General features: G+C 46.1%; 1 protein-coding gene across 8 annotated transcripts in view; it reads right to left on the reverse strand.

Moving 5' to 3' along the window:
• The window catches only part of MEIS2 (Meis homeobox 2), a 197,506-nt gene extending 174,947 nt beyond the window's left edge, over positions 1–22,559 (reverse strand). For 2 of the 8 annotated variants that reach the window (XM_081158517.1, XM_081158515.1), the window contains exons 1-7: positions 20,600–20,769; positions 19,116–19,348; positions 17,433–17,574; positions 16,620–16,670; positions 15,651–15,701; positions 14,701–14,850; positions 4,858–4,972 (exon numbers count right to left, since the gene is read on the reverse strand). In XM_081158517.1, the coding sequence (XP_081014643.1) occupies positions 4,858–4,972; positions 14,701–14,850; positions 15,651–15,701; positions 16,620–16,670; positions 17,433–17,574; positions 19,116–19,348; positions 20,600–20,611 (754 nt within the window). In that variant the 5' untranslated portion in view covers positions 20,612–20,769. Of the gene's footprint in view, positions 1–4,857; positions 4,973–14,700; positions 14,851–15,650; positions 15,702–16,619; positions 16,671–17,432; positions 17,575–19,115; positions 19,349–20,022; positions 20,155–20,599; positions 20,858–22,134 lie in introns of those variants that run through there. The other 6 variants (XM_081158518.1, XM_081158520.1, XM_081158519.1 and 3 more) reach the window with 6 other exon arrangements.
• Between the last annotated feature and the right edge of the window lie 1,386 nt (positions 22,560–23,945).

The raw sequence follows: 23,945 nt of genomic DNA on the forward strand, positions 1-23,945 counted from the left end.
TAAAAAAAAAAAATCTAGAAATCCCAACTCTGGGTTTTTCAAGTAAGTTGATACATATAGGAAGAAATTACTCAAAATTAACAGCAATTATAGAAAGCTTTTAAGCATTTATGGGCACCATTACATGCTCCTAGAGCATTTATTTATTAGAAGAGTTTCATTTTATTTCTATGGTTACTATTTTAAAAAGTCTTGAGAAAATCAACAGAAATTATTTGGATGTTTGCTGACGGTTAAAGGATGATACTTTTTGATATTATTTTGGGGGGAGGGGAGAGACTGAAAATGAAACCTACATGTTCTATGTACAACAGCTCCTTCTATGGCACTGTTCAGTGATCAATTACATTCTCAGAGAATTTTTGATATAATTAAAAGAACAGGAAAGAAAAGAAATGTCACTGCATTTGTTGTAACAGTAAGTGACCAGTTTCGGATGAACTTAGCTCCAGGAAAAATAAAAGTTAAAAGCAACTCGCAAAAGATTATGCCAGATGGCATCTGTCATATTGTATTTAGGGTTATTTTAAAGAGATTGCCGCCACTATGAAAACATTCCATTGACAGAGCTTTCCTAGGCTGAACAAGAAACTCCAGCAGGACCTAGGACCACTGTAAGTGGGTTTGAAATTCTCCCCCCACCTCCTTTAAATATAGGACTGGACAATGTTGGTGGGGGAGGAGGCTATTTTGTAACTGTAGCATACATTATAAACTCAAACCTGTAAGACTATTTTAGATGCTTGCTTATCTATAAAGGGGGGTATTTTTAGGTTTCGACACCACGATGTCTAAAGAACTGGACAATAAACAAACATCTAGCGATGGAATTCTAGTCCCACGGCCCGGGTGATAGATAGGGGCATCCAGGGAGGGGCTTGGCAGGTGGCAGCATTGAGAGGAACCACACTGGCTTGTACAGCCCCGTGTCCTGAAAGACGAGACACACAGATGCTAGAAGGGGAGCGTATTTAGGTTAAACTGGGTCTGGCAACAGTATGGTTAACGTGCGTGTGGTGTGCAGTGTGAGCTCAGCAGTTACTGGGCCAACTGTCTCGGTATTTCTGGGAATCCTGCCTATTCACAGTGCAGGGATTGTTCAATTGCTGCAAAATGTACAAAATGAATTTTACAAAAATGAATTGTAAGGAAGGCCCCATTACAACGATTTTACAGCAAAGATGTCAACATCAATTTTTCTTTCATGCATAGCTAATGATTAAAACAGCATATTCCATTTGCCTAAGACAATTCATTTCATATTGGCACATCAAAATATTGAAACACAAAGTTATCTTTACTCTACCCTTTTTACTCATTGCGGCTGAACCCATACCATTGTTCAAACCAGGAAAAATAAAACAAACTTGGCACGAAATACTTAAAACAAAGGCTCATCAATATTCTCCAATTTGTCAACATCTCAATTACAGCACTGGAAAAAATGTAAATTTCATGTGCTCTAAACACTGAGGGGTCTATTCTCTTGCCAATTCACATGCGTAACTCCCATCAGCGTTAATGGGAGTTACACAAACCCATCAATAATAATAATACTTGTACATATATTGTGCCTTTCATCTAAGGCTCTCAAAGTGCTCTGTGAACAAGGGGGCTGCTTCCTAGTCTTCACTCGGGCAAAATACACAATGAAATACAAAGCAGCTTTTGACTCAGCAGGTACAGAATTAGGGATCCCAAGCCTTATTATCAAGCCCCATTTTACTGATGGGAAGCCAGATACAAAGAGGGCCAGTTACTTCCACAGAGCCACGAGTCTGCACCCTAATTCTGCCCCTGAAAAACCAGATTTCTTTCTTCATTCTATAATGACTAGCAAGACAAACTCCTTCCCTTTGGCTGCTCCGAGCAAAAGGAATCAGAGTGAATGAAAGTCTGGTTCATATTTATACAGTTTACTGCTAGGCTTGTGCTGTTTGAAAGATACAGTAGAGTCAGGTTTTGCATTTAACCAAGTTTGTTTCTCACATGATTTTAAAAATCTGATTTTTTTTTCTCCTCCTTTCGGTTTGTTGCACAAACACTCGGGAGGAAAAAGATGACCTTTCACCTGTGTAACTGTAGCTCTTTCACTGTCGAGTCATAAAATGAGGTATTTTTATGTTCCAAAGTAAAAATTTGTATGAATCATTTTAGTAAAAATATTCACAAAAATTATAAAGCAACATAAATGCATGTATTGTTTTATAGCATATGGCTATTAAAGTTTAATTTAAAATGTGTATGAAAACATTGTATTTAGTAAAATTCATCCCTATTTTTTCTGTTTATCATAATTTGTTTTGAAACTGAATCATTTTACAGTTTTCCATATGCCTGTTGTGCTAATAAATTCCGAATACGCAAGAAAACTCTTTTCTAAACTACAAACTTGGTTTCCAATGTAATATTAAAATATAGTTAATACTAAGAACATAAATTTCCCTCTCAGGTTTTCCATTATACACCAGCTCTAAGATTTAACCTGGGATAAGCATATGCTATTCAGTCAATATCTCTGTTGACTTTGCCCTGAAGCAGATAATTAATCTTTCCCACGGAAAGCTACCCTGGACAATTCGGTGGGACAAAATACCAAAATGTCTTGAAAACATGTTTCAAGGACTAATATGGGCACGAGTATGACAAAATGCACTTGAGTCTGGCCTTCAAAATTTAGAGTCTGCTATAAAAAACAGAATCCCTTAAACCTGTGTTCTGGAACCACTAACGTGGGGAGCCAGGTAGGAAATTCTCCATGCCAGAACGTCTCCCATCTTATAGGAATCACAACTTCTTTTGTCCCTTATATTTTAATACAATAAAATGACTGACATCCTAGTACTCATTCACATAAGCTACCATGTCCGTTCTTTAATCCCACAGAGATATGATTAAAGGGACAAAATCCTACAGGGATCAAATCCTTCAACAATGGATGAGTGGGTGCAGCTACCCACAACATATAGGCTTGTGTCTATTGTTTTTACCCAATGTATCGGTCTCAGAGGTTTTCTCTTTCTTGACCAAAACAAAAACAACAGCAACAAAACTAACCAAAATGACAAAACTCCATGCCATGCCTGCTGCTGCAACTGTTCCCTGCTCCAAACCCCGGGGTCTTCTCTCTCCCCCCACCCCCCGGTGTCTGGTCCCAGCTTGCTATCTCCCTTGCCATAACTCAACCAACCCAACAGAACCAGTCAGTTTTAAATTTCAGTTGGGACCTCAGTGACCTGTTAATGAATCTACAGAGAGGAGAAAAACTCACAGTGTTGAGTTATGCCTGGTGTTACTAGCTGACTTGGAGTCAGAAATGCTTGAAGCGTTAACGTAATTGCAAGAATGTGAAAAATGAAGCGCTGGGCTCCTGAGCAAAGTGAAAGGTCAAAGCAAGCCTCACACACACAAGTCTCTGGAAGTAGCCTCATTAGACCATTAAGTCTGCCTCTCCTTTCCCCCTCTTCTGTACAGTGTTTAGGGTGTTTTGTTTTTATTAATAGATACATTTCGCCCTTTATGTCGCAGCAATTTGGGGTGGTAGGGAGGGTAGAGTCATAGAAAGCTTTCCAGATTTAACCACACTGAGGAGTCAGCCCATCACCATGACACGGAACTACAATTAAGCCATTGCATCGCAGATCCACTGAATTTATGTACATGTCACCTTCAAATGCCTTATAGTTTAGTTGTCTTACATGCAATCTAACTGGTCCAATAAACGCAGTATATAAAGCCTCAACAGGTATGACTCACGAGTTCTCCCACAGTGTACCATCTGATGGTATTCATATCTGTGTCAGTTGCAACTTGCATAAACCTAGATTCTAATTTGGGCCCATTCACAAGTTAATGGCATCCTAGAAGGGACATTTTCTTAGACTCTTCTAGAATATTAGGAATCCAAAATCCATGGCTAGAAATTTGGAAGAGTGAAGGCACTCACCCTACATCAACCATCCTCTTTTAAATGACACAAATGACTACAGCTCAAGCTGTTAACTGGTCCTCTACCCTGAAGGCTGTCTAATACTTAAATATCGTGGCCATAAACACAGTCATAATAGAGATGAAATAGACCTAGGAGATCAGACACCATCTAATGTAAAATATTAAAAAGTAAAATCTATACACTTTCCTGGCCCACATTCAGTAATGCATCTTCCCTTAAATTATCATTTTAGCCATAGAAGAATCATCCTTATCAATACATAATTGCTCTCTGTGCAATAGGTGAATTTTAAATGGTAAAATTTACACCACATTACAGTAGGCTTCCTTGTCATCTGCAGTTCACCTCCCCCTTGCCCTTTGACTATTCTAATTTTTAAGACTTGTAAGAAAAGTCATCATGTATGGTGAATGGAAACAAATAACTTTCTAAGAATTTCAAAATCCATATTCCCAAGATAAGATTCCATCTAAAATTTGTGCAGGACTTCTGGAGCTAAAAAGAAAAGATTTTTGCATCTTATGTGCTTAGATGCATTATTGCTTGATTATAGAGAACTCTTATAATGGATATTACAAACAAAATATAGTGTTTATAATATAATTAAAACTACTGCACATAGCTGCACAGGAACTAGTCATTCTATTTACGCACACAAAGAAGTGTAGATAACCAAATTTGTAAAAGAATTGGCAGAACTAATCAATTGTTAGTCTACTTAAAGACTAGACATCTCACTTTGATTTTTTTTAAGTACTGTAAGTTAAAGAGAGGAAATACTAAACAGTCTCCCTAAATCGCAGCTGATTATGCTCCCTAACCTGCCATCCTCCTGTTTACAGGGAGGCAGATGTACTGATGTCATAAAATATTGAAGTGACTTTAGAAAACGCTTGACCTTTTACCTTGCTCACTGCTGTTGTCTCCACTCTGGGAAGCATGACCCCCACTGGAGGGCCCTGGGGTGCCTGCTGAGTGGGTGGAGGTTGCATCATCGTGATCTCGCCAAGATGCAGGATTCTGATGTCAGGATTCCAAGAAATTTTTCCACAGTTACCATTTCAGCCATAAATGAGGAATCAAGAAGAGAGGTGCAGAGAGAGACAAAATGTGTACATATTAGTATTTGTGGAACTAGGCATCTGTAGATGCCATGCTACAGCTTGTTGTCTTTTCAGCAACAGGTACCAAAAAGATACTCTAAAACCTCGATGAGGTCATGGTTACATCAGTGTATACATTTATTAAAACAAATTGATATAGACACTTAAAATGGGTGCATTTTTATTACACGCAAATGATGCCTTAATCAAGTTAACGTTTAAAGTTAGAAAAATAAAGCTTACTTAAAAACCTAAAAGTCCTTTTTCCTCTTGCCATCTTAATTAGGGCACACTCTTCCACGAAACAGATCCCAATGCTCCTGGTTACCAAATACTTCGGAACATTAACATCTACAAAACTCAGTGACTCCCTTAAAAATTAAAAAAAACACACAAACTCAAGAATGTATGAGGCAGCTCTTCACACCTTTCAAATGCATTGCCCTAAAAGAGCCTGACCAAACTCTCAAAATTGTCATCAGCTGTTTATACAACCAACAGACACAGCAAAATTAATCACTGCATCCATACCTCAGACATGATCGATTCCACTTTAATTTGCTCAAACAACAGAAAAGTGAAACAACTATGAACCGTTAGCCATTTAATAAACCGGACAGGACTTTCCCGTGAGCTCCATGAAAGCTTTAAATTCACACAGTGCTTTTTCCTGGAAGAACCTACTTCTTTCAAAGGACAAGCGAGGCAAACAGAGTTATAGCTCACACTGCTTTGCTGAGTGTACTCTTCTCCTGTCCCTCCGCCCCTTTCCTGATCATTCCCAATACCCTGCTGCTGCTTAAAGGAAAACAGGAATTCTAATGTACAGGAAGGACTTTATCAGCACCACGTGAAGGCAGGGAAGAGATGGAATTTCCTCTGGCAGAAGCGGAGAGTAGGAACAGCACATGGAACACACCAGCCTTAAGGCCAGCACTGTACACTTGTCACCTGGATGCGATGACTTCACCTAAGCCCACAGACCTACTGCAAGTACATTCTTTGTGGGGGGAATTCTTTGGGGGGAAATTTTTAAAAAACACCACCAATCTCTGAAAGTACGCTATTTCTTCTAACAGGAATTGGTAAGGATTCAGACAGAGCGACATGCCTATAGGCAACAGGCAAACATCTTGACCATCTGAAAGCAATCTTGCAGTGTTGTCATTATATATAGTTTATCCAGAAAAAACAATCAGTCTATCAGTTTTCTCAATATCAACTCCATGATGTACACATAGAACATAAAATTTTACCAAAATAAAATTATAAACCAAGGTCAGACAAAATAGGAGACTGTTCTTACTTGTAACAACAACAGAGAAAGCTTTTTTTTTTTTCCTGTACAGATCTGCTACACACTGATTGTAAATTAGTATTTAGCATTTTTGATAGATGATGAAGTGACCCAAAGCTCTATAGATTAATAATAACATCTCTATCAAATAATGCTACTGGCACTGCCATCAGGCATGCAATTGATTCAAAGTGAAAACCCCAAGCAGAAACTTTGTGACTATAAATACGGCAGAGGTAGAGATCTCTAAAATACAGATGTTTTATAAAGTAGATTAGGGAATGAAACTGCGTAGAATAAAATGAAAACTAAGGATCCCTGCTTCCGGTATTAAGACAAAGTGGTGCCTGTGAGCTCTCTTTTATATCTAAGTCAGAAACTTTTTCAACGGTTTTAACCTAAAGGCAAACAGAATATGGGGGCTCTTCAAGCTCTGCCGCCTCTTCGCGTCAGCCGTTTGCCGGATGGTAATCAGATAAAGAGCTAGAAGAATTAAATGGGGGCTGGGGGGAGACAATAACATGGTGTGAGTTTGGTCCTGCAACAACACTGGCTAGAAGCTTCTTTTAGAAAACGCAATAGTTGCAACACATTCAGCTAAGCTAAACTTTTCAGTGTACACAGCAAGTGATGTTAATTTTATGCACTGCAGGCTTTTTATTAAGCCGGCTGCTATAAAAGCTCCTTACCCCTCATGAAAATTACAATAATTAACCACTAACACCTCAACTATGTTTTAAGGCAAATGTCATCCAATAGCTATTATATAATCGTTCAAATGAAGCTGGAGTCAGGCTTTCTGTTTGGGCACTACAGAGATTTGAAGGGATCCCCCAGAAAGATTTCCAGCCCCTGAAAATGCTGGTTTGTCCCTATCAGTCAAACCTGTACTGCGTTTAAAGTCAGGCCTCATTAATTTATAATTCCGTGTTTTTTCTTTTGATGGTTTTCTGGAGGAGGTGTTCTCTAAAGTAAAGGAGTAAAAAATAAGCCACATAAGCAAATATTACTTTAAGGGCAGCTGGCTTTTCCAAGTGAGTTGGGTCTTTGGTTTTCACCCCAGACCTGAGATTGGCTCAAGTTCACCACCTAGCCCACCATGCCCCTGTCTCTCCCCTCTTTTCTCTCTCAGGTATTTATTTCCATAGAGTGTCTCAAGTATTATGGTCTAGGTTGAGAGACTGACAAAGCCTAAGGTGTACCGTGATATTCATTCAACTTGAAAGCAGGAAAGACAGAATAATCCCTCTGGGGTTTCAAGGCTGAGGAGTTACCCCAAACTTGTCTCTATTCGGCTACACCATGGTGACCTGATCGTATACTAAGACAAATACTGATAATCTGGTCAATGAAAAATTGTTATCTCCTTGGTCATAAAAAAATTACAACCTACATGGTCAGATAAAATACAATCCAGTGCCCACACACTTTTTTTTTCTTAAAGTGAAGTATTTGTTTATATCACAACTCCTTTTTGCCTCTTCTTTCCCCTCCCTAGATAGTTTCCAAGTTTACATCCTTCAAGAATAATGGCCTGGCTTTCTGCCAAATTATATGCACAAGTTTAGTGAATCTTGAAGCCAAAGTGGTATATGAAAGCGTATAAAACACATGACGTATGTGGAAAAAAAAAGAGAAATGCTTCCTGTGTGCATACGTGGGGGCGAGTACTCAGGTGTATGCATTCCACAATACATGCCCTGTTCCCCAGCCAAAAGGATCACGAAGACACCCGAGGGCAAGGAGTGAGCATGTTTCTATTCCCAGTGGCTTTAATAATTGGGAGTCAAATATGGTTCTCTTCTTGCTCTTATGTAATTGCGTTAAAGAGCAGTGTTAGCAGGAGAAAAGCAGTGAATACTGAGTGGAGCACAATAGAAGGAGATGGAAAATAGATACAAGAAGCTAGGTCTCCAGGGGCAGTATTTTCTATTTGCTGGGCTACAGACTCACAGCTGATAATGCAAGTTGTAATTAATATAAAAGCAGGAGACAAGATGGGGAGAGCTTGTAGGAGCGGGGCCACAGGAGATCACTCTGCCGCTCTCCTCTGTTTCTCATTTACACAGAGTTTTCCCTAGAAAACACAATTCTGCCAGTGTTTTCTCCCTTGAAAGTTAAAAAAAAAAAAAAATTGATTTAGCACCATCATTGAATTTTGCTAAATCTAGAAAAGAGTGGAGAGAGGACAAGAGTCTCCGGGCGTAGGAAGCAAATCACATGTGTACCTCTTTTGTTGAGGTTGCAGATACGGTGGAAACTGTAACATTTTACACCATTACGGCATTTCTGTGGGGGACCTGCCTAGGGTCCTCTTTAATATGTCCTGGTGAACTGGCGATATTTCCCTGTTTAAGTGATTGCACACAGCTCATGGTTCTCCGATCCAAAGAGACAATGTAGTAAATGCATGAGGATTTCTAAATAAATTCAAAACTGAGTGGGGAAGTAAAATATTATTAGGCTTCAAAAAAAAAAAGAAGCCATCCTACACACAGGTTTTATCTAAAATAATCTGAAACTCATCTCAGACCCCAAACGAAAAGGTGATTCAATGGATGGAATTAGGCGAGAGAGCATGAGATCGGAAGGAAGACTCTGGGGTGCCACCTCTAACTGGTCATGTGAACTTAAGCAAGTGACGCACTTTATTTTCCTGAAACTAGTTTCCTTTATCTCTTTATTTTAAAAAAATATATATATCTTTATTGATTTCAGAGAGAGGAAGGGAGAGAGAGAGAGAGAAACGTCGATGAGAGAGTCACTGATCGGCTGCCTCCTGCACGCCCCCTACTGGGGATCGAACCCGAAACCCAGGCATGTGCCCTGACGGGGGAATGGAACCATGATCTCCTGGATCCTAGGTCAATGCTCAACCAGCATGGCCCTTTATCTCTTTAAAAGTAAGAAGTTAGGCAAGGTAACCCCTTAGGTTACTTTCATTGCTTATTGCTACTATTAAAAATTATTTAAAACAGCATTTGATTTTCTAGAACCTACACAATGAAAACATAACGCAGAGTCAAAAGTTATATATGAACTTGGAACATACAGTAAACAAATTCCAACTATGTGCTCATAGGTGGAAAGTAATGTATATATAAAGACATTTTAATCAGCAAATGGAGAGTGCCGAATTAATTTGATCAACACGTTTAGGCAAGATTTGCTTGTATCGGTACACATAATGAATACAGTTAACATGTTTCCTGTGACTTTATGATGTTTTCACTCTTGACATTATGCAAAAATTATTTTTTTTAAAATAAGATGAAGACTCCTATCATAAGGTATTCAAGCCTACGAAACTTTAAATGTCTCTTGTATGGTTTGAAAAATGTTGGAATTTCCACTTTGTTATTCTCAAGTAGACATGAGAACTCAGGAGAAGCTCGGGTGCTTCCAGAACATGGAGTCAGTCTTTAGAAATGTACACAGAGCCAGGTCTTTCCCTCATCTTCCCGCTTCCACCCTCTAGTAAGCTTTGGGAATTAATATGGGAGCAGCTCTCACAAAAGGGGCAAGTAGTCTTTGCAAATGATTCCTCCACTTAATGGCGCAACTTTTAGAGAAAACGGAAATTTCTTGTATAGTTGGTATAATGTCATATTCTAATATGTCTCTTATAGTTTTGAGTTGTGTTGAAATATTCCACAGACTATCAGTCTGAATAAAATAAGAAAATGAATTTTGAAAAATATCATTTTAATCTGAGGGTGAATGCTTGCGGTTGTCAAGTGCATCTTTGTTTAATATCTCATCACTGTGACACTGAAAACATACTCCAACTGTACAACCTAACTGATTTAACTAATATAATTATTCAAGATGAGAAATCGACAGAAAAGCCACCAGAAACTATGCAGCAGCAACAGCAGAAAACCCATGCCCTCAGCCATGTCTCCTTGAGTTGGTGAACAGGGCCGAGAGGGAGAACTTCCCCAGAACAGATCCTCAGAGGGCTTCGGTAACTCACTGTGAGGCCTAGTCCTACACTAGAAGGAAGAAACTATCTGATAAAATAAGTCATTCATATTATTAATATTATTATCAAATCCCATTATTTCCCTCTTGGATTTCTATAGATCAATCACTTGAACCTATCCCTCTCCTTGCTGCCTACTCCCCTCTAATTTTTCAAGTAATAAAAGAATTTATCTATAGACACTTGGCCGTATTCTGTCAGGAACAAGGTTCTGGGGATTCTCCCCTCTGACTTAGCCCATTTGTTAGAACTGTAGCGACATGAGTACACTCGACGTGTTCAGAGATGCAAAGGAAAACAACAGCATCGTCACTTAAACTACAGCTTTCAACATAAAAATTAAAATATTTTTTCTTCTATTAGTCACGCTATCAGAGTCAGTCAATTTTAAAGCATTTATCATGAACTGTTAATAAATACAGTTATATTTTCTTCCCTATACTTAATTGGTCCAAAAAATAAAATGTTGCTCCTCATAAGCATTAATTAGGAATAGCAATATAACTGTATGGACTTCAGGCAAATAGAGCTTAGCTTAGAGAATGTATTTCAAACAAATGTATTTCTTGGTCTAAACTTGATCTAAAGATATGCAATATCTTTAGATGTAAATATAAAGATACACTTATATATAAAGATACATTTCCTTTGTCTGCCCTAGTCCTAAAGACTTGATCTAAAATTATGTAGACAATGTGGATATCATCTATTATTCAGAAAGGCTACAGACTAGGAAAAGCACGATTATTCCACAACAGTTTTCAAGTTGAAACTTTTTTTTTAAGAATTGGTTTCTTGACATGTTTATTTTAAACATGATAAATTTGAATGTCTGGGAAACTTAACATGAACTGCAGCTGGAAAATAGAACTCTATTCTTTTCACCAACATGGTTTTTTCTTCCCAGTATTCCAAAGAACACTCTGAGAGCTGTTTCTTCCCTATAACGATTACTTTTGTCATGAGTATATCATAAAATACATTATCATATTGAAAATGTAAGCATTCGTTATGAAGTTATTAAACAAAATAAAATAGTAGCCAATGTTGCACAATGTATTTTCCAAACTTTCTTGTATCATTAGGCCCGTCTTTTAAGTATCAATAATAAATTAACAAATTCAGTATCTTTACTGAATATAACATGGAAGGTAAAACATTGTGGTTGCCTTCTTTAATGCATCTACGTTATATCACATTATTCACATAAAATTATGGAAGGCAAAATCAGCATGGCAACAGCCTGATGACTATGTGATAATATATAAAACTCATTCTTAAAAGTCTGCCCAAAACACTTGCTTTCAAGGTATTTCTGATGATTACCTTTATTTCTATTTTCGAAAATTTTAATAAGAAAATTGAAAGCTTCTCTGGTACCTAATAGTTTGCTCCTGACACTTCTCCGTCTGCTGTCCACGCCACGGAATTACAAGCTTATTCTCTTCTCTCTCTCACTCCCTCCTTGCCCGCTCCTTCCTTACACACACACACACACACACACACACGCACATAGCTTGATACCACTTAATACGGATAGAGGTGTATGTGTTTTGGGGGTGTCAAACAGCTGTCACAAACTGTCACCTCCACAAGAGAAACCTTGGCACACAACAAATTAAACTACACTTCTTTTCAGCTGTCATTATTCATAGCCAATAAGTTGAAGTGTTCTCAGCATTTCATGTGCAAATAAAACCACGCGGAAGCACAGTAGATCAGAACAGTGGGCCAACAGATAAAACAGAGAAAACAACACATTCTCAGTCCTTCTGAAGTGGCTCATCATCACCCCTGCACCAGCGAGCACCAAATGAGATCCAGCCTGGGGCAACGTATTAAATATGCATATCAAAGCAAATGAAAAAATAAACCTGCAGATTCAAATTGGGCACATTTACATGCTGAAAATGTCCCACTAGGACCACTTTTCAGGTAGTGGTTCTGTGGCATTTTCCCTTGTTTTGTGGATGGGGGAGGTTTGAGGTAGGTCCTGCTTGCAGAAGAGGCTGAAGCATGAGAATTCGCTTTGTAGGGGGAGGACTGGGAATGAATGCAATCAATATACCTCTGGTACGAAAGTGTCAGAAACGGTGAAAACTCTCCAAGGTTTTCTCTCACCTCCTGCATAAAATTCAAGTCTGTGGCAAAGCTCGCCATTCCCCACTCAGTGTGCTGGTGGAACAAATTATTGCTTCCTTTCAAAACAAATAGCAGGGGGCTAAAGTAAGAATGTTATAGTTCAGATCTCTAGGAAATAAAAGGCTTTAAATTCTGATGCCCAATGAGGTGGCAAGCCCTCATGGGTTCAAAATAAATCAGTTGTCATATGCACTTGATTGGGGGCCTGACAGAGGAGCAACACATGTTACAGTCGATTCTTTTACCCAAAGATGGTGATTGTTACGTTACTAAAGCATTATCCTCTTAGGTACAACTTCCTTCTTGAGTATAATTTAAATAGTTCCATAAATTGTTCCATAAATTGGCTTGTCTATCAGCCAATACTCTAAACAGTCTAGTTTATCTTATCTCTTTTATGTAAACATCAGCATGTTCTAGTTCTATACATCCACTTGAAAAAGAGTTGCCAAGAAACTGTTTGAGGAAACCAAGTGGTCGAGACCCCTAGAAATGTCACGAGGAAAGCTCTTTGGCTGCATACAACTGTGAACCTCTCATTCTGCAAACCAGGTAACTAGATTCCTTCCCATTCCCCCAATAATGTAAAATGCCTATGAATTTAGAAACAGGGAGCAATAAAAAATAAAAATAAATAAACAAATAGACAACAACAACAACAAAGGTGGTGTCATGGCTCGAGGACCACAACCATCCATCTCAGAGCTACTTATCAGCAAATAAACTAACATAGCTGCTGCTGCACCCATTTGAGTTCAGTTAATAAGCTCAATAATACAAAAGAGCTCCTGAAGTTTCCCCCCATCGTGACGGGAAAAGCCAAGAGTACAGAGAGTCACAGGAGCTTTCAACACCATATTATTTATACTGTCTCAGAACTACATAACCAGGACAGAAATTTTCTTTTCCTTTTTAAACTTTTGTTTAAAAAGACTGTCTTTTCATACAACACAAAGGTTGAAAATTAAAATCTATAACTGCATATTTTCAAAACTTTTCGTGGGGAGATGGGGGGATGGGGAACCTCACAGAAGGTTTATTCTTAAGGCATCTCAACTCATTCCTCTTAACACGCAGGAATTGGGCAGGGGGTGCCTTCAAGCCTCAACGCCTGTTTAACTCCACAGAGTGTTAAATTAATATTTCAGCCAGCAAGTTATTAGACTATAGCCTATATCATTTAGGTTGTGAGTTCAACTGAACGCAATCTATAGACACCCAGGCTTGAGTTCCTATAAATAAACTGCTGTTCACACCCACTCTTTAACCTCACCACTCTTGCCTTTCCTACCAGCTGCAATCCTTTTTCTCTTTGCTTCTTTTTCAAATTTTCAATCTCACTACATATGCTTTTTCCCCCCCTAAAAGCATCAGACTTACTAGATCAGTTCCAAAATAGGATTAAAAACAGAGAGAATAGAAAGAAATCTCCCTTCCTGGCCTGACATCCACAGTAGCTCCTTACCACACTCTCTGTTCTCATTCACGGACTGTTAAAGTGTTAAAATTCAACCACTAACCTATGGTTGCTCAATCACAATTCCCTTCAGCTTTTCCGCAATACATTGTTAATAATTGTTTCATCAAGGTTACTGTCTTTTATTATAAAGATGCTTCAGGCGTTTGGCAATAAGTCCATATTCTGACAATAAGTTTCTACAGAGCAAAAGCTCTGAGAATTACAAAGTGTTCACTCCTTTTATTTCTAATGCAATGCAAGAGTGGCAATAATTCTCAGGATTGTCATCTCGGAAGAGACTGAGAAATCAGCCCCCCCTCCCCATTTCTCCTTTTTCCTCCAGTCCTCTCTCCCCCATCCTGTCCAGCTAGCTTTCTCGATTCTCTCTCTCCCTGCTGCACTGACTGCACAGAGTTGAGAAAGCAGAAAAGGCAGCGGTCATCATCATATCAAACAGACAATTTGCTAACACTCAAGTCGCCAAAATCCAGGAAACTTTACACATTAAGAGCACAAATCACTCTATCAACTCCCTGGTTTTTTTGGTTCTCCACATAAATAAGGAAGGGACCCAAGAAAGGGGAGAGGAAGAGGAAGAGTGTGGCAGAGGTACTAAGAAAGGGAGAAGACCCCCAAAGAGACCAAATCATTTAAAAAAGAAAGCTAAGTCAGTGGAGCTAGATGTGCTAACAAGTTTTTAAAAAAGAAAAGAAATGCTTTGCCCAGTGGCCTTAAAAGAATGCCAGAGGCTCACAGACTTACATGGTCAGCGAGATTTGTGGAGGAGCCTGAAAGTTCTTCATGATCTGACTTGGAGCTGCCGTCTCTTTCATCAATGACGAGGTCGATGGGCATTTTCCCCTTCAAACAGCTAATGTACCGGTGGCAGAAGTTATCGCACAGTTCGTGGACCTAAAGGGGGGTCAGGGTGGAGAGTTCAGCTCGGGCTGTTGTTGTTATTGTTTTGTTTCATTTTTAAAGGGAAACATATCATGTTGCAAGGTTACATTTGGAAAGAGCAACAGTGCGATGTCTTCCAAACTAAGTCTAATTAATGGGTATAATATAGTTGAAGTCGAGGAAACAATAGAGCAGTTGTTGCAGCACATATTATTCTCCAGAGACTTCCCTGAGCAACAAGTTACAATGAAGAGAGAAGAAACAGGACTGGAAATAACTGGGTTCAGACTGGGAGTCCAGGGAGAAAAATCCGATTTGATGATACCATCAAAATGTTAGAACGCTGCAACTGGGAACAGCACGAGCATTTGCGATTCAATAAGCTAGGAGGTTTGCATGTTTCCAGGGGAAAGTGACTGAGCTGCAGAGCAATGTAAAGACACCCCAGCGAGGAGGATTCCCTCTGCTTGCACCTAAAGCACGCCCAGGGCCCAGGGTGAGCTGAGTTAATAGAGACGCAAGCAGGCTGAATGTCCAGTAACACAAATGGTTTGCTGCATTTCAAAATAATCCTGAATGCCTGGGGAAATAAAAGGAGGGGGAGAGGCCACTTAAAAAGGCAGGGCTGTCCTAATTCACCCATCCTCTGAGCCCCTGGGTTGAGGAGCAATTTGAAGGAAAGTCTTGGTAACTGTATTGCTCAAAATCTCCTGGTGCTCAATCCCTCAGACTGGAGGTTTGTAAAAAAAATCCCAACTCTGCCAGGAGAGGGAAGTCCACCTCAGAGCGGTGGAGTGTTCTTTCCTGCTTACCTTTTCTAACTCCAGAAGATGAAACCTTAGTACTTGTATTGCTTGTATCATCTGCAAGAAAAGTTTAGAGCGTGGAGTTAAGACTCTGTGACTTGGGGGTGGGGGTGGTGAGGGAACTGGGCTGGGGCAAACAGGCAAGTGTCCAGGCAGAGCCCACTCTTGAAAAAATCTTCAGGAAAATCAAGTGACTACTGATCAGCTCTGCCTCGCAGGCCACGGGGTAAGAATCTGACTCAGCCTCAGCCGCAGCACTCAGTATCTTTGCCCCTGATGTTCAGTAAGCTATTTGTAAGGACGGCTTTCCTAGACCCAGGCCTTCTTTCTCCGCCTGAGCCCTCTTTCACCGTCCCCTCCCTCGACCTCAGGCCAAAAAAAAAAAAAAAAAAGTCGCTTCTCTGGAGAAAGCTTTTTAGAACCGCACACCCAGCGAAATCCGTCCTCAGTAAAGAAGGAAATACTCAAGATGAATGGTGAGGCAGGGCCTTTGAAAGCGGATTTAAGTACTTTTAATATTGAAATCGTGCAAATTAGCAAAAGAATCGCACCTAAAAGTGGCCTGCGCTGGCCGGCCCCCCGCTCCCCCACCTCCCCAGCCCGCCCTCCGCCGCGCTCACTTCCACCGGGTTAGCTGCCCCAGGCTCCACCGCCTGCCCCGGCAAACAGAGGAAATAACTCACTTCTCGCAGCCTAACTCCCGGGCCGAGACCGGGGACGCGTCCCCCGCTCGCGCGCCCGGCGCCGCGCCCCCGCGGGCCGCCTCCCGGGGCTCCGCGCTCCCGGGCGCCCATCCCGCCCCTCACCGCCCGCGCCCTCGTCGGGGCTCCGAGCTAGTCCCTTCCTCCCTGGCCCACTGGAGCTTTAAAGGCGGGCTCTGCTCGAACTCCCCGGAGCTCCGGGACAAAGTGGGTGCTTCTGGGCAAAGGAGAGGGGACCCAGGCTGGAGAAAGACAAGAAAGAGTGAAACCTTACCAAATTGTCCAGCTCTGGATTCGAGGAAAAAAGTGGCTTTTCGGCGCGAACCTATAAGAAGCAGGGAAAGTCAGCATGAATGACCGCTCCATTTAAAAGAAGAAAAATAAAATAAAATAAAACATCTTGCCACCGACTAATCTGCAGCGTGTGTGTGAGTGGGGACGGTGGAGAGACAGTGGCAGAGAAGAGGAGAGGGGCTTTGGTAAAACACATGAAGCAAGCTAGTGCCTTAAATTAGTGGGGTCAGCTGAAAAAGACTCAGGGCCTCTGGTCCCGGCCCCATTAAAGGGGTCCCTGGGACAGCTGAACTGTAGCCGGGAACTCAGGGCCGTGCCCTGGGCCCCGAGGACTCCCGCACCCTGTGGTCCGAGGGGCCGTGGCTCTCAGCCTCCCTCACCTCTGCGCCCCGCGCGGGCCGCCCGGAGAGGCGCCCAGCTTCCTTCCCTCCCGGGCACTTTCGGGTCCCTAACAACCCCTGTCCCCAATTCTTGTTCAAGTAGCTACAGGCCGGGGGGGTGGGGGAGGGAGAAGGGGGGAGGAAGGCCAAGCCCCAGATTAGGAGCAGGTCAATTTTAATTCGAGGGTCGAGCCCCTGTATTCCTGGCTGGGGGGAAAAACAAACACCCATATTTATCTCCGCTTCCAATTTGCCCCCAGGCCCAGGGATGGGGAGGAGGCGTGGAGCGCGGGCTGGGCCGGAGGAACAGATCGGGTGTCCCTGCCTTTTCCTTCTCTTTCATGTGGAGCTCGGAGGGAAGCGGAGGGGGGCGGTGGGGCTGCGGGAGGGCGAGTGGGTCAAGAAGGCTGGACCTGCTTGGCGAAGACCGCGATGTCCTCGTTGAAGGAGTCGGAGGAGCAGACGTCTCCGCCAGCCACTCCGGGTTCCCGGGGAGTGCAGGTCGCCAGCTCGCACTTCTCAAAGACCAGAGCTAACAGAGGAAACAACGGGTGCCTAACGGGCAGCGCCACGCAGAGACACGCACACGGAGACGGGGTGCAGAGGGGGAAGGAGCGAGAACTGTAATCAACAAGTTTGGAGGGTTCCGATTCCTTCTTTACCACAACAGGCACGCACCACACGTTACAACCCTTCTCCAGCTAGCCGAGCCTGGGCCAGAAACAGAAAGGAAAACCGGCCTGGCTCTTGCCCTCGGCCCAGGGGTCCCTCAGGTCTGCGGGCAGAAGCCCCCGGCCCCTCCAGCCCGCCAAGTAAAAAAAAAAAAAAAGAGCCTCCGCTGGAACGCAACGCACCGTCCAAGAAGCTCAGGCAGCCCGGAGCCTGGAGAGGATCCAGACCCACTCCCCACGCTGCAGGGGCCGCCGAACCAACCCCCGAGACCCAGCCCTGACCTCCCCAGAAAGGGACACTCTGTGAGATAGAAAATTGCCCGAGCCCCGCATTTTAGCGGGCGTTTCAGAGGAGGCCGAAGCCTGCGCCTCCGCACCCACCCGAGGTGATGTTTCCCAAACCGGCGAGAGGGCTCCTCTAACCCCTCCAACTCCCCTGTCTTGTAAACTTATTCGCTCTACTTCTAGTAAAGCCCGGGTGTGGGGGCCAAAAGAATAGGCCATCTTAGCCGCCGAAGGGTTTCCTTCCAAAGACGTATTTCTCCAGCCGGCAAAAAATAAATAAAACCGAGTGTTAAATCTCGGGAGTGTGCGTGCGCGTCTGCCCTTTGTGTTCCTCCCGGCGGCTTAGCTACACTTGGGGATGCTTGCGGCCTCCGACTCCAGGCTCAGCGGCTGCGGACGGGCTGTCCCCTCCCCTCGGCATCCCGCAGGCTCCCCCACCTACCCCTCGGCTGGCAGAGCCCGAGCGGCGCGCTTTGGGGCCGTGCAGCCCCCTCGCCTCCCCGAGTGCTCTCAGGATACACAATAATTGCCAGCCAGCTCCCTCACTCTCCCCCAGCGCGGCTCGGCGCAAGCAGCCGGTCCCTTCCACCCGGCTGCACTTCAAGGTCTGCCCCCTTTATTTACAGAGAATTAAGAAGGGGGTGATTAGGACTTCCTGGCCGACAGAAGCAGCCCTGATCCCAGCTCAGGCTGCATTTAGGGACCCCCCGACTCTCAGCAGGAAGCACAAGAGAGAGAGAAAAGTTGCTCTTCATCGGCAGGAAACTTTCTCCTCCGTCAAGGCCTCTGCGAGGGGGCCTGGAAGGACTAGCCCTGCGTCCTTTGGCCAGGAATCCCGTCCTTGGGGAGAAGGCCCTGGCAAGACTCTGAAGACTCAGTCACCCGGGCTGCGGGGCCCGAGCTGGCAGGGCCATGGGGGTGCCGGAAGCCATGCCTTCCCGGGGACTCGCCCCCCCGGGGCAGGGGAACAGGCGCCCCGCGCTGCCCTTGCTGAAGGCCAGCGGTCCCCCTTTCTCCCAGCAGAAGTAAGTCCTCACTTAATCAGCCGCCCTCTCAACCCTGCCCCCGCCCCCCAGGCCGACACACACTCAGACTCACACTCGCACACAGCATGCCAGGTGGCGGTGGGGGGGCGGTTACCCGTAGATCGCGTCCTTGTCGCGCTTCAAGGCGTCGTTGACAGCGGATCCCATGCTGGCCGGCATGACATTGGGGTGCGGGGCGTGCGCGCCGTAGTGCTGCGTGGCGTGGAGCGGCGGCCCGTGGTTCAGGTGGTGAACCGGGGGGATCGGCCGCGGCGCGTGGGGGTCTCCGTACATGGACGCCGGCACCCCTACTCCGTCCATCCCGCCGTAATGGGGCAGCTCATCGTACTGTCCGAGTCCGGCCGGGGCAGCGGGGCGCGGGAGGCGAGGGCGCGCGGGGAGCGAAGCCGAGGGGCACGGACGAGGCAGGACGGGAGCCGGGGGAGCGGCGGGGAGGGAGCGGCGGGGGGAGGCGGAGGACGGGGAAGGGGGGGTGGGGGTGGGGTGGGGGAGAGGGGGCGAGGGGGAGAGGGGAGGAAATAAAAATAAAAACAAAGTCAGAAAGGAGAAAAGTACCGAGCACGAGTTGAACACACACAGAAACCAAACCAGCCGAACGAAACCACGGAGTTGAAAGTTGGGGGAAATGCTGATAAAATTTAAAAGGACGAAGTCTGAATCCCGAGCGGCGCTGAGAGCGGAGAGGGGCGGCGAGGCCGGGGCCCGCGGGGCGCGCGGAGGGCGCGCTCGGGCCGGAGGCGGCGGGGCCGCGGCCAGCCGCCCGAGGAGCCGTGGAGCGAGTGCGAGGAGGAAGCCCCGGATCCCACCCCCAGCCCCCCTCCTTCGCCTCCTCCGGAGGATCCAATAAATCAAAAGGCGAAATGAAACAAAATAAAGAGAAGAAAAACGCTAATAATCGGGGGCGAGAGCGCCGAGGGCCGGGGAAGGCTGGGGCGAGTGCCTCCCCGGGGGGTCGGGGAGCGGAGGGTGGGGGCGGGTGGGGGGAATAACGTGAAAGTTACCAGAAACATTATTTAGCGGCCGATTCCCTGCGTCCTTGTCAATTTCAGAGACAAAACAAGCGGCCCAGGCTAGTCTAGGCGGCGGCGCGGCGGCCGCGGCAGCGCGGCCCGGCGGCGGCTCCTCCGCAGCCCGTGCCCGCCCCGAGCCGCGCGAGCAGCGGCGGCGGCGGCGCGGCGGCGGCGGCGGCGGCGGCGGGAGAGCCCGGGGAATCGCGCTGCTGGGGTAAAAGCTGGAGCGAGGCGAAAGCGTGTAACAATTGCACGCGCACGCACACACACACACCACTCTTACACGCACTCGCCGCCCGCCCGCCCGCTCGCTCGCACAGCGCTGGAACACGCGCGCCCAGACACGCACACACGCACGCACACACACTCGCACACACGCAGAGGCACGGGGGGGAAAAGAAGCCGATGAATAATTTCGCTGCTATTTTTTTAAATACTGGCCGCCATCATCAAGCGGCGAGCAGCGGCGGCGGCGGCGGCGGCGGCGTTGAAGGCAGAGGAAGCGCCGGGACAGGCCCCTCTGAGGAGAGGATTGATATCTAGGTAAGTGCTGGAGATTTAAACCTACCCTTTGCGCCATCAGTCTGCGCTCCAATAAACTCCTGGACGTGTCGTCTATTTAATATCCCAGTCCGGATAAGAAAGTGATCTAGGCTGAAGAGTCCTTTTTTTTTTTTTTTTTTTTTTTTTTTTTGGTGTCCAAACCAAGGAGACTTCTCCCAATTCTCCAATAATGTTATTTTTTTAGGGAAGAAAAAAAAAAAAAAAAAAAGCCCAGGCAAGACCACGAAGAGGTTTTTTTTCCTGTGGTATTTCTTCTTTTTCTCTTTTTTTCCTCTTCTTTCTCCTCCTCCTGATCTTCCTCCTCCACCTCCTCCTCCTCCTCCTCCTCCCCCCTCCCCTCCTCCTCCTCTTCGGTCCTCCTTTCCCCCTCTTTCTCTTCTCTTCCCCTCAGTTGGAAAAAAAAAAAAAAAGAGAGAGAGAGAAAAATAAGAAAAAGAAGAAAAAAAAAATTGTCAAGCCCCCGAACTGAAGGCTACGAGCGGCCCGTCAGCAGCCCACATGTAACCGAACTGTCGTGTTTCATGGCTTTTTGCCACTCCAGCTGTCAATCAAAGCCCGGAATGTCAAGGTAGTGAATGAATGATGGTTGATGATGATGAAGAGGAGGAATCTTTCAGACCCGTTTTTTTTTTTTTTTTTTTTTCTTCCAGTAAAAACTCCGCGAGGGGTTTCTGCGTCTTGAATTCTTCCTCCCCCCTCCCCCCCTCCTTTAGGCTTTGCCCCCGCGGTCTCTATAAAATAGGATCCTCTCTCTTTAAAGTATCGGTCAAAGAAAGCACGGAGGGGGGGATAAAAAAAAAAAAATCAAGAAAAAAAAAAAAGAAGAGTTTGCAAAAATTGGACTTCCTCCCCCCTCTCCTGGTCGGTATTTTGTCTCTCCCTCTCTCTCCGCGCTCGCTCGCTCTCACTCTCTCGCGCTCGCTCTCTCGCGCCCGCTCTCTCGCGCCCGCTCTCCCTGGGAGATGAGTGAGTGTCAGTAGGTGTTGGCAGGTTGGCTGCTGCCTGGCTTATAGAAGAGTCTCAGTTTGGCGGCGCGGGTCGGCGGCGGGAGAACGAAATGACGGAACCCGGAAGTCGTGGTGGCCATAGTCCGTCGTGCGGCGGAGACACATCCCGGGAGTGGGGAGCGGGAGCGAGGAGGAGCGCGCCGCGCCGAGACTCTGATATGCAGCGAGTGCGATCCGACTGCCCCGGCCGGGGGGGCGGGGGCGGCGGGGGGCGGGCGGGGGAGGGGAGGCAGGAGCCGAGCGGACCCGAGCAAATCAGCGAGCCCGCTCCTCCGCGGGGACGGCGGGGGGTGGGAAGGAGTGGGGAGGGGGAGAGCGAGAGGGAGAGGGGGAGAGACGAGAGACCGGGAGAGACCGGGAGAGACAGAGTTTGTGTACGCGCGCGCGCGTGAACGAGGAAGGAGGGGGAGAGAGAGAGAGAGAGAGAGAAGGAAGAGGACAGGGAGAGCGCAGAGAGGAAAACTGCAGAAAACCACAGGGAAAGTACGGTAGAGCTCAGATCTTTTAATTTTTTTTAAAAAAAGAAACTTACTTCTAGTTTATTTCCCCATCACTCCGGGCTCATGCCTAACGGGGTCGTGTTGGGGACGTTTGGCATGGCGCTCTTGCTTTTGTTCCTGTGAATTCCGCGGGCCCCTACTCTTCTGCTAGCCGGTTACCGCGCCCGAAGGCTTTCTACTAATATCCAGGGGTAGCAGGCTCTGCAGACGGCACCACCGCCGGGCTTGACTGTTTTCCTTTTCTTTTCCTTTTAAGTGGTACTTTCTTCCCTGTGCAGATCCAGGACCCTTGTCAGCATTCATTTTTTTTTTTTTCCCAGGACAAGAAGAAACCAGCTTAACTCAGAGCGCTCCCTCCAAGCGTTGCGGACAAGGGCCACCCTGGAGAGTCTTTGGGGGCTGCGGTGGAATCGGGTGGGAGGAAATGGGGAGGGAGTCGTTTGGGTATTTGATGTCTGATTTCGCCGTGGAGAGAGAGAGAGGGAGAGAGAGAGAGAGGAGAGCGTGCGCGCGCGCGCGCGCGCGCCTCCGAACTGGATCTCACTTGGAGCTGGGAAGCAAGGAAGGGAGAAAGGGGGAGAGAGGATGTCAAGCGACGAGGGATTGGCCGGCACTCCCCGCCCAGCTTTGTTGTGGTCACCCGGGGCGCAGAGGCTTCCGCGCCGTCACGCGGACTACTGGCTGCGTTCATTGCACTGGGCAGTTTCGGGATCGGGAAGATAGGATCGACTCAGAATGAACTTTTTTTTTTTTTTAACAGGAAAAGGAGTAGAGTGCGAGAGAGGCAAGGTAACTATCCCACACTGTTTGTGTAGAAAGTAGTTCTGGTCGGTGTCTCGCCCAATCGCTGGCCCGAGCTGCACCCAGCTTCACCTCCGCGCCGAGGGTTTCCCGGCCGCGTCAATCACGCCGAGCCCCAGCTGGGGGCGGAGCTTCGGTCACTCCGCGCGCGCACCGCCGCCGGTCGCCGGCCCCGCGCCTCCGGGCCGCCCCGCAGCCTGGCCTGGCGCTCGCAGCGAGCCTTCCTCCCAACTCCTCGCTCTCGCCCGCGCCTCGGTCCCCTGCCAGAGAATCGAAAACAGGCTATTCAGCAGCCACCTCCCTCCAACTCTGAACCCATTCTGGAGAGTAGAAAGTAGTATATCCACCGCGAGACTTTGATCTGACTTCCCGGGGGGATGGGGGGGCGCAGTGAGAATAAAGTACTCGTGTGTGTGTGTGTGTGTGTGTGTGTGTGTGTGTGTGTGTGTGTGTGTGTGTGTGTGTGTGAGAGAGAGAGAGAGAGAGAGAGAGAGAGAATGAATGAGAGAAGGGCGGGCGGGCTTTTTTTTTTTTTTTTTTTTTTTTTGCCCCCTTTCCGTCGTCTCTGCTGCCCTGTAAGCTTCTCTCTGGCTTAGATCGCAGCCCACAGACCCCAAGTGGAGTCGGAGAAATTTGGCCCGGTTTTAGCAGGGTTGGGGAATGAGCTCCGGAGGTCAATAAAGCCCTCCCAAAATGATGAATGATTGAGCACCTGTGATGATGATAGTGATTACCAGAGCAATTAAACAGTGTGATTAAATGAGCCATCCTAACAATGCTGTCTGCGGGAAATCGGCCCGCACGCGTACAGATAGCGCGGAAGGCCTGGCGGGAGCGACGGCGGTGCAGCGCGGGGAGCGCGGCCCCGGACCGCGAGGTGTGTGCCAGGGTGGCCTTAAAAAAAAAAAGCCGGAGCTGTGCGAAGGAGAAGTTAGCCCAGGTTTTCAGCCACCTTTCTGCCCGGCTTCAAGCCTGCCAGAGCCCACGGGTATGAAACCTGCAGGTTTGGGGGGAGGGTTCTTCCCCCTCCACCTCTTCTATT

The sequence above is a fragment of the Miniopterus schreibersii genome (genome assembly GCF_964146895.1).
Source record: "Miniopterus schreibersii genome assembly, chromosome: 1".
NCBI lineage: Eukaryota > Metazoa > Chordata > Mammalia > Chiroptera > Miniopteridae > Miniopterus > Miniopterus schreibersii.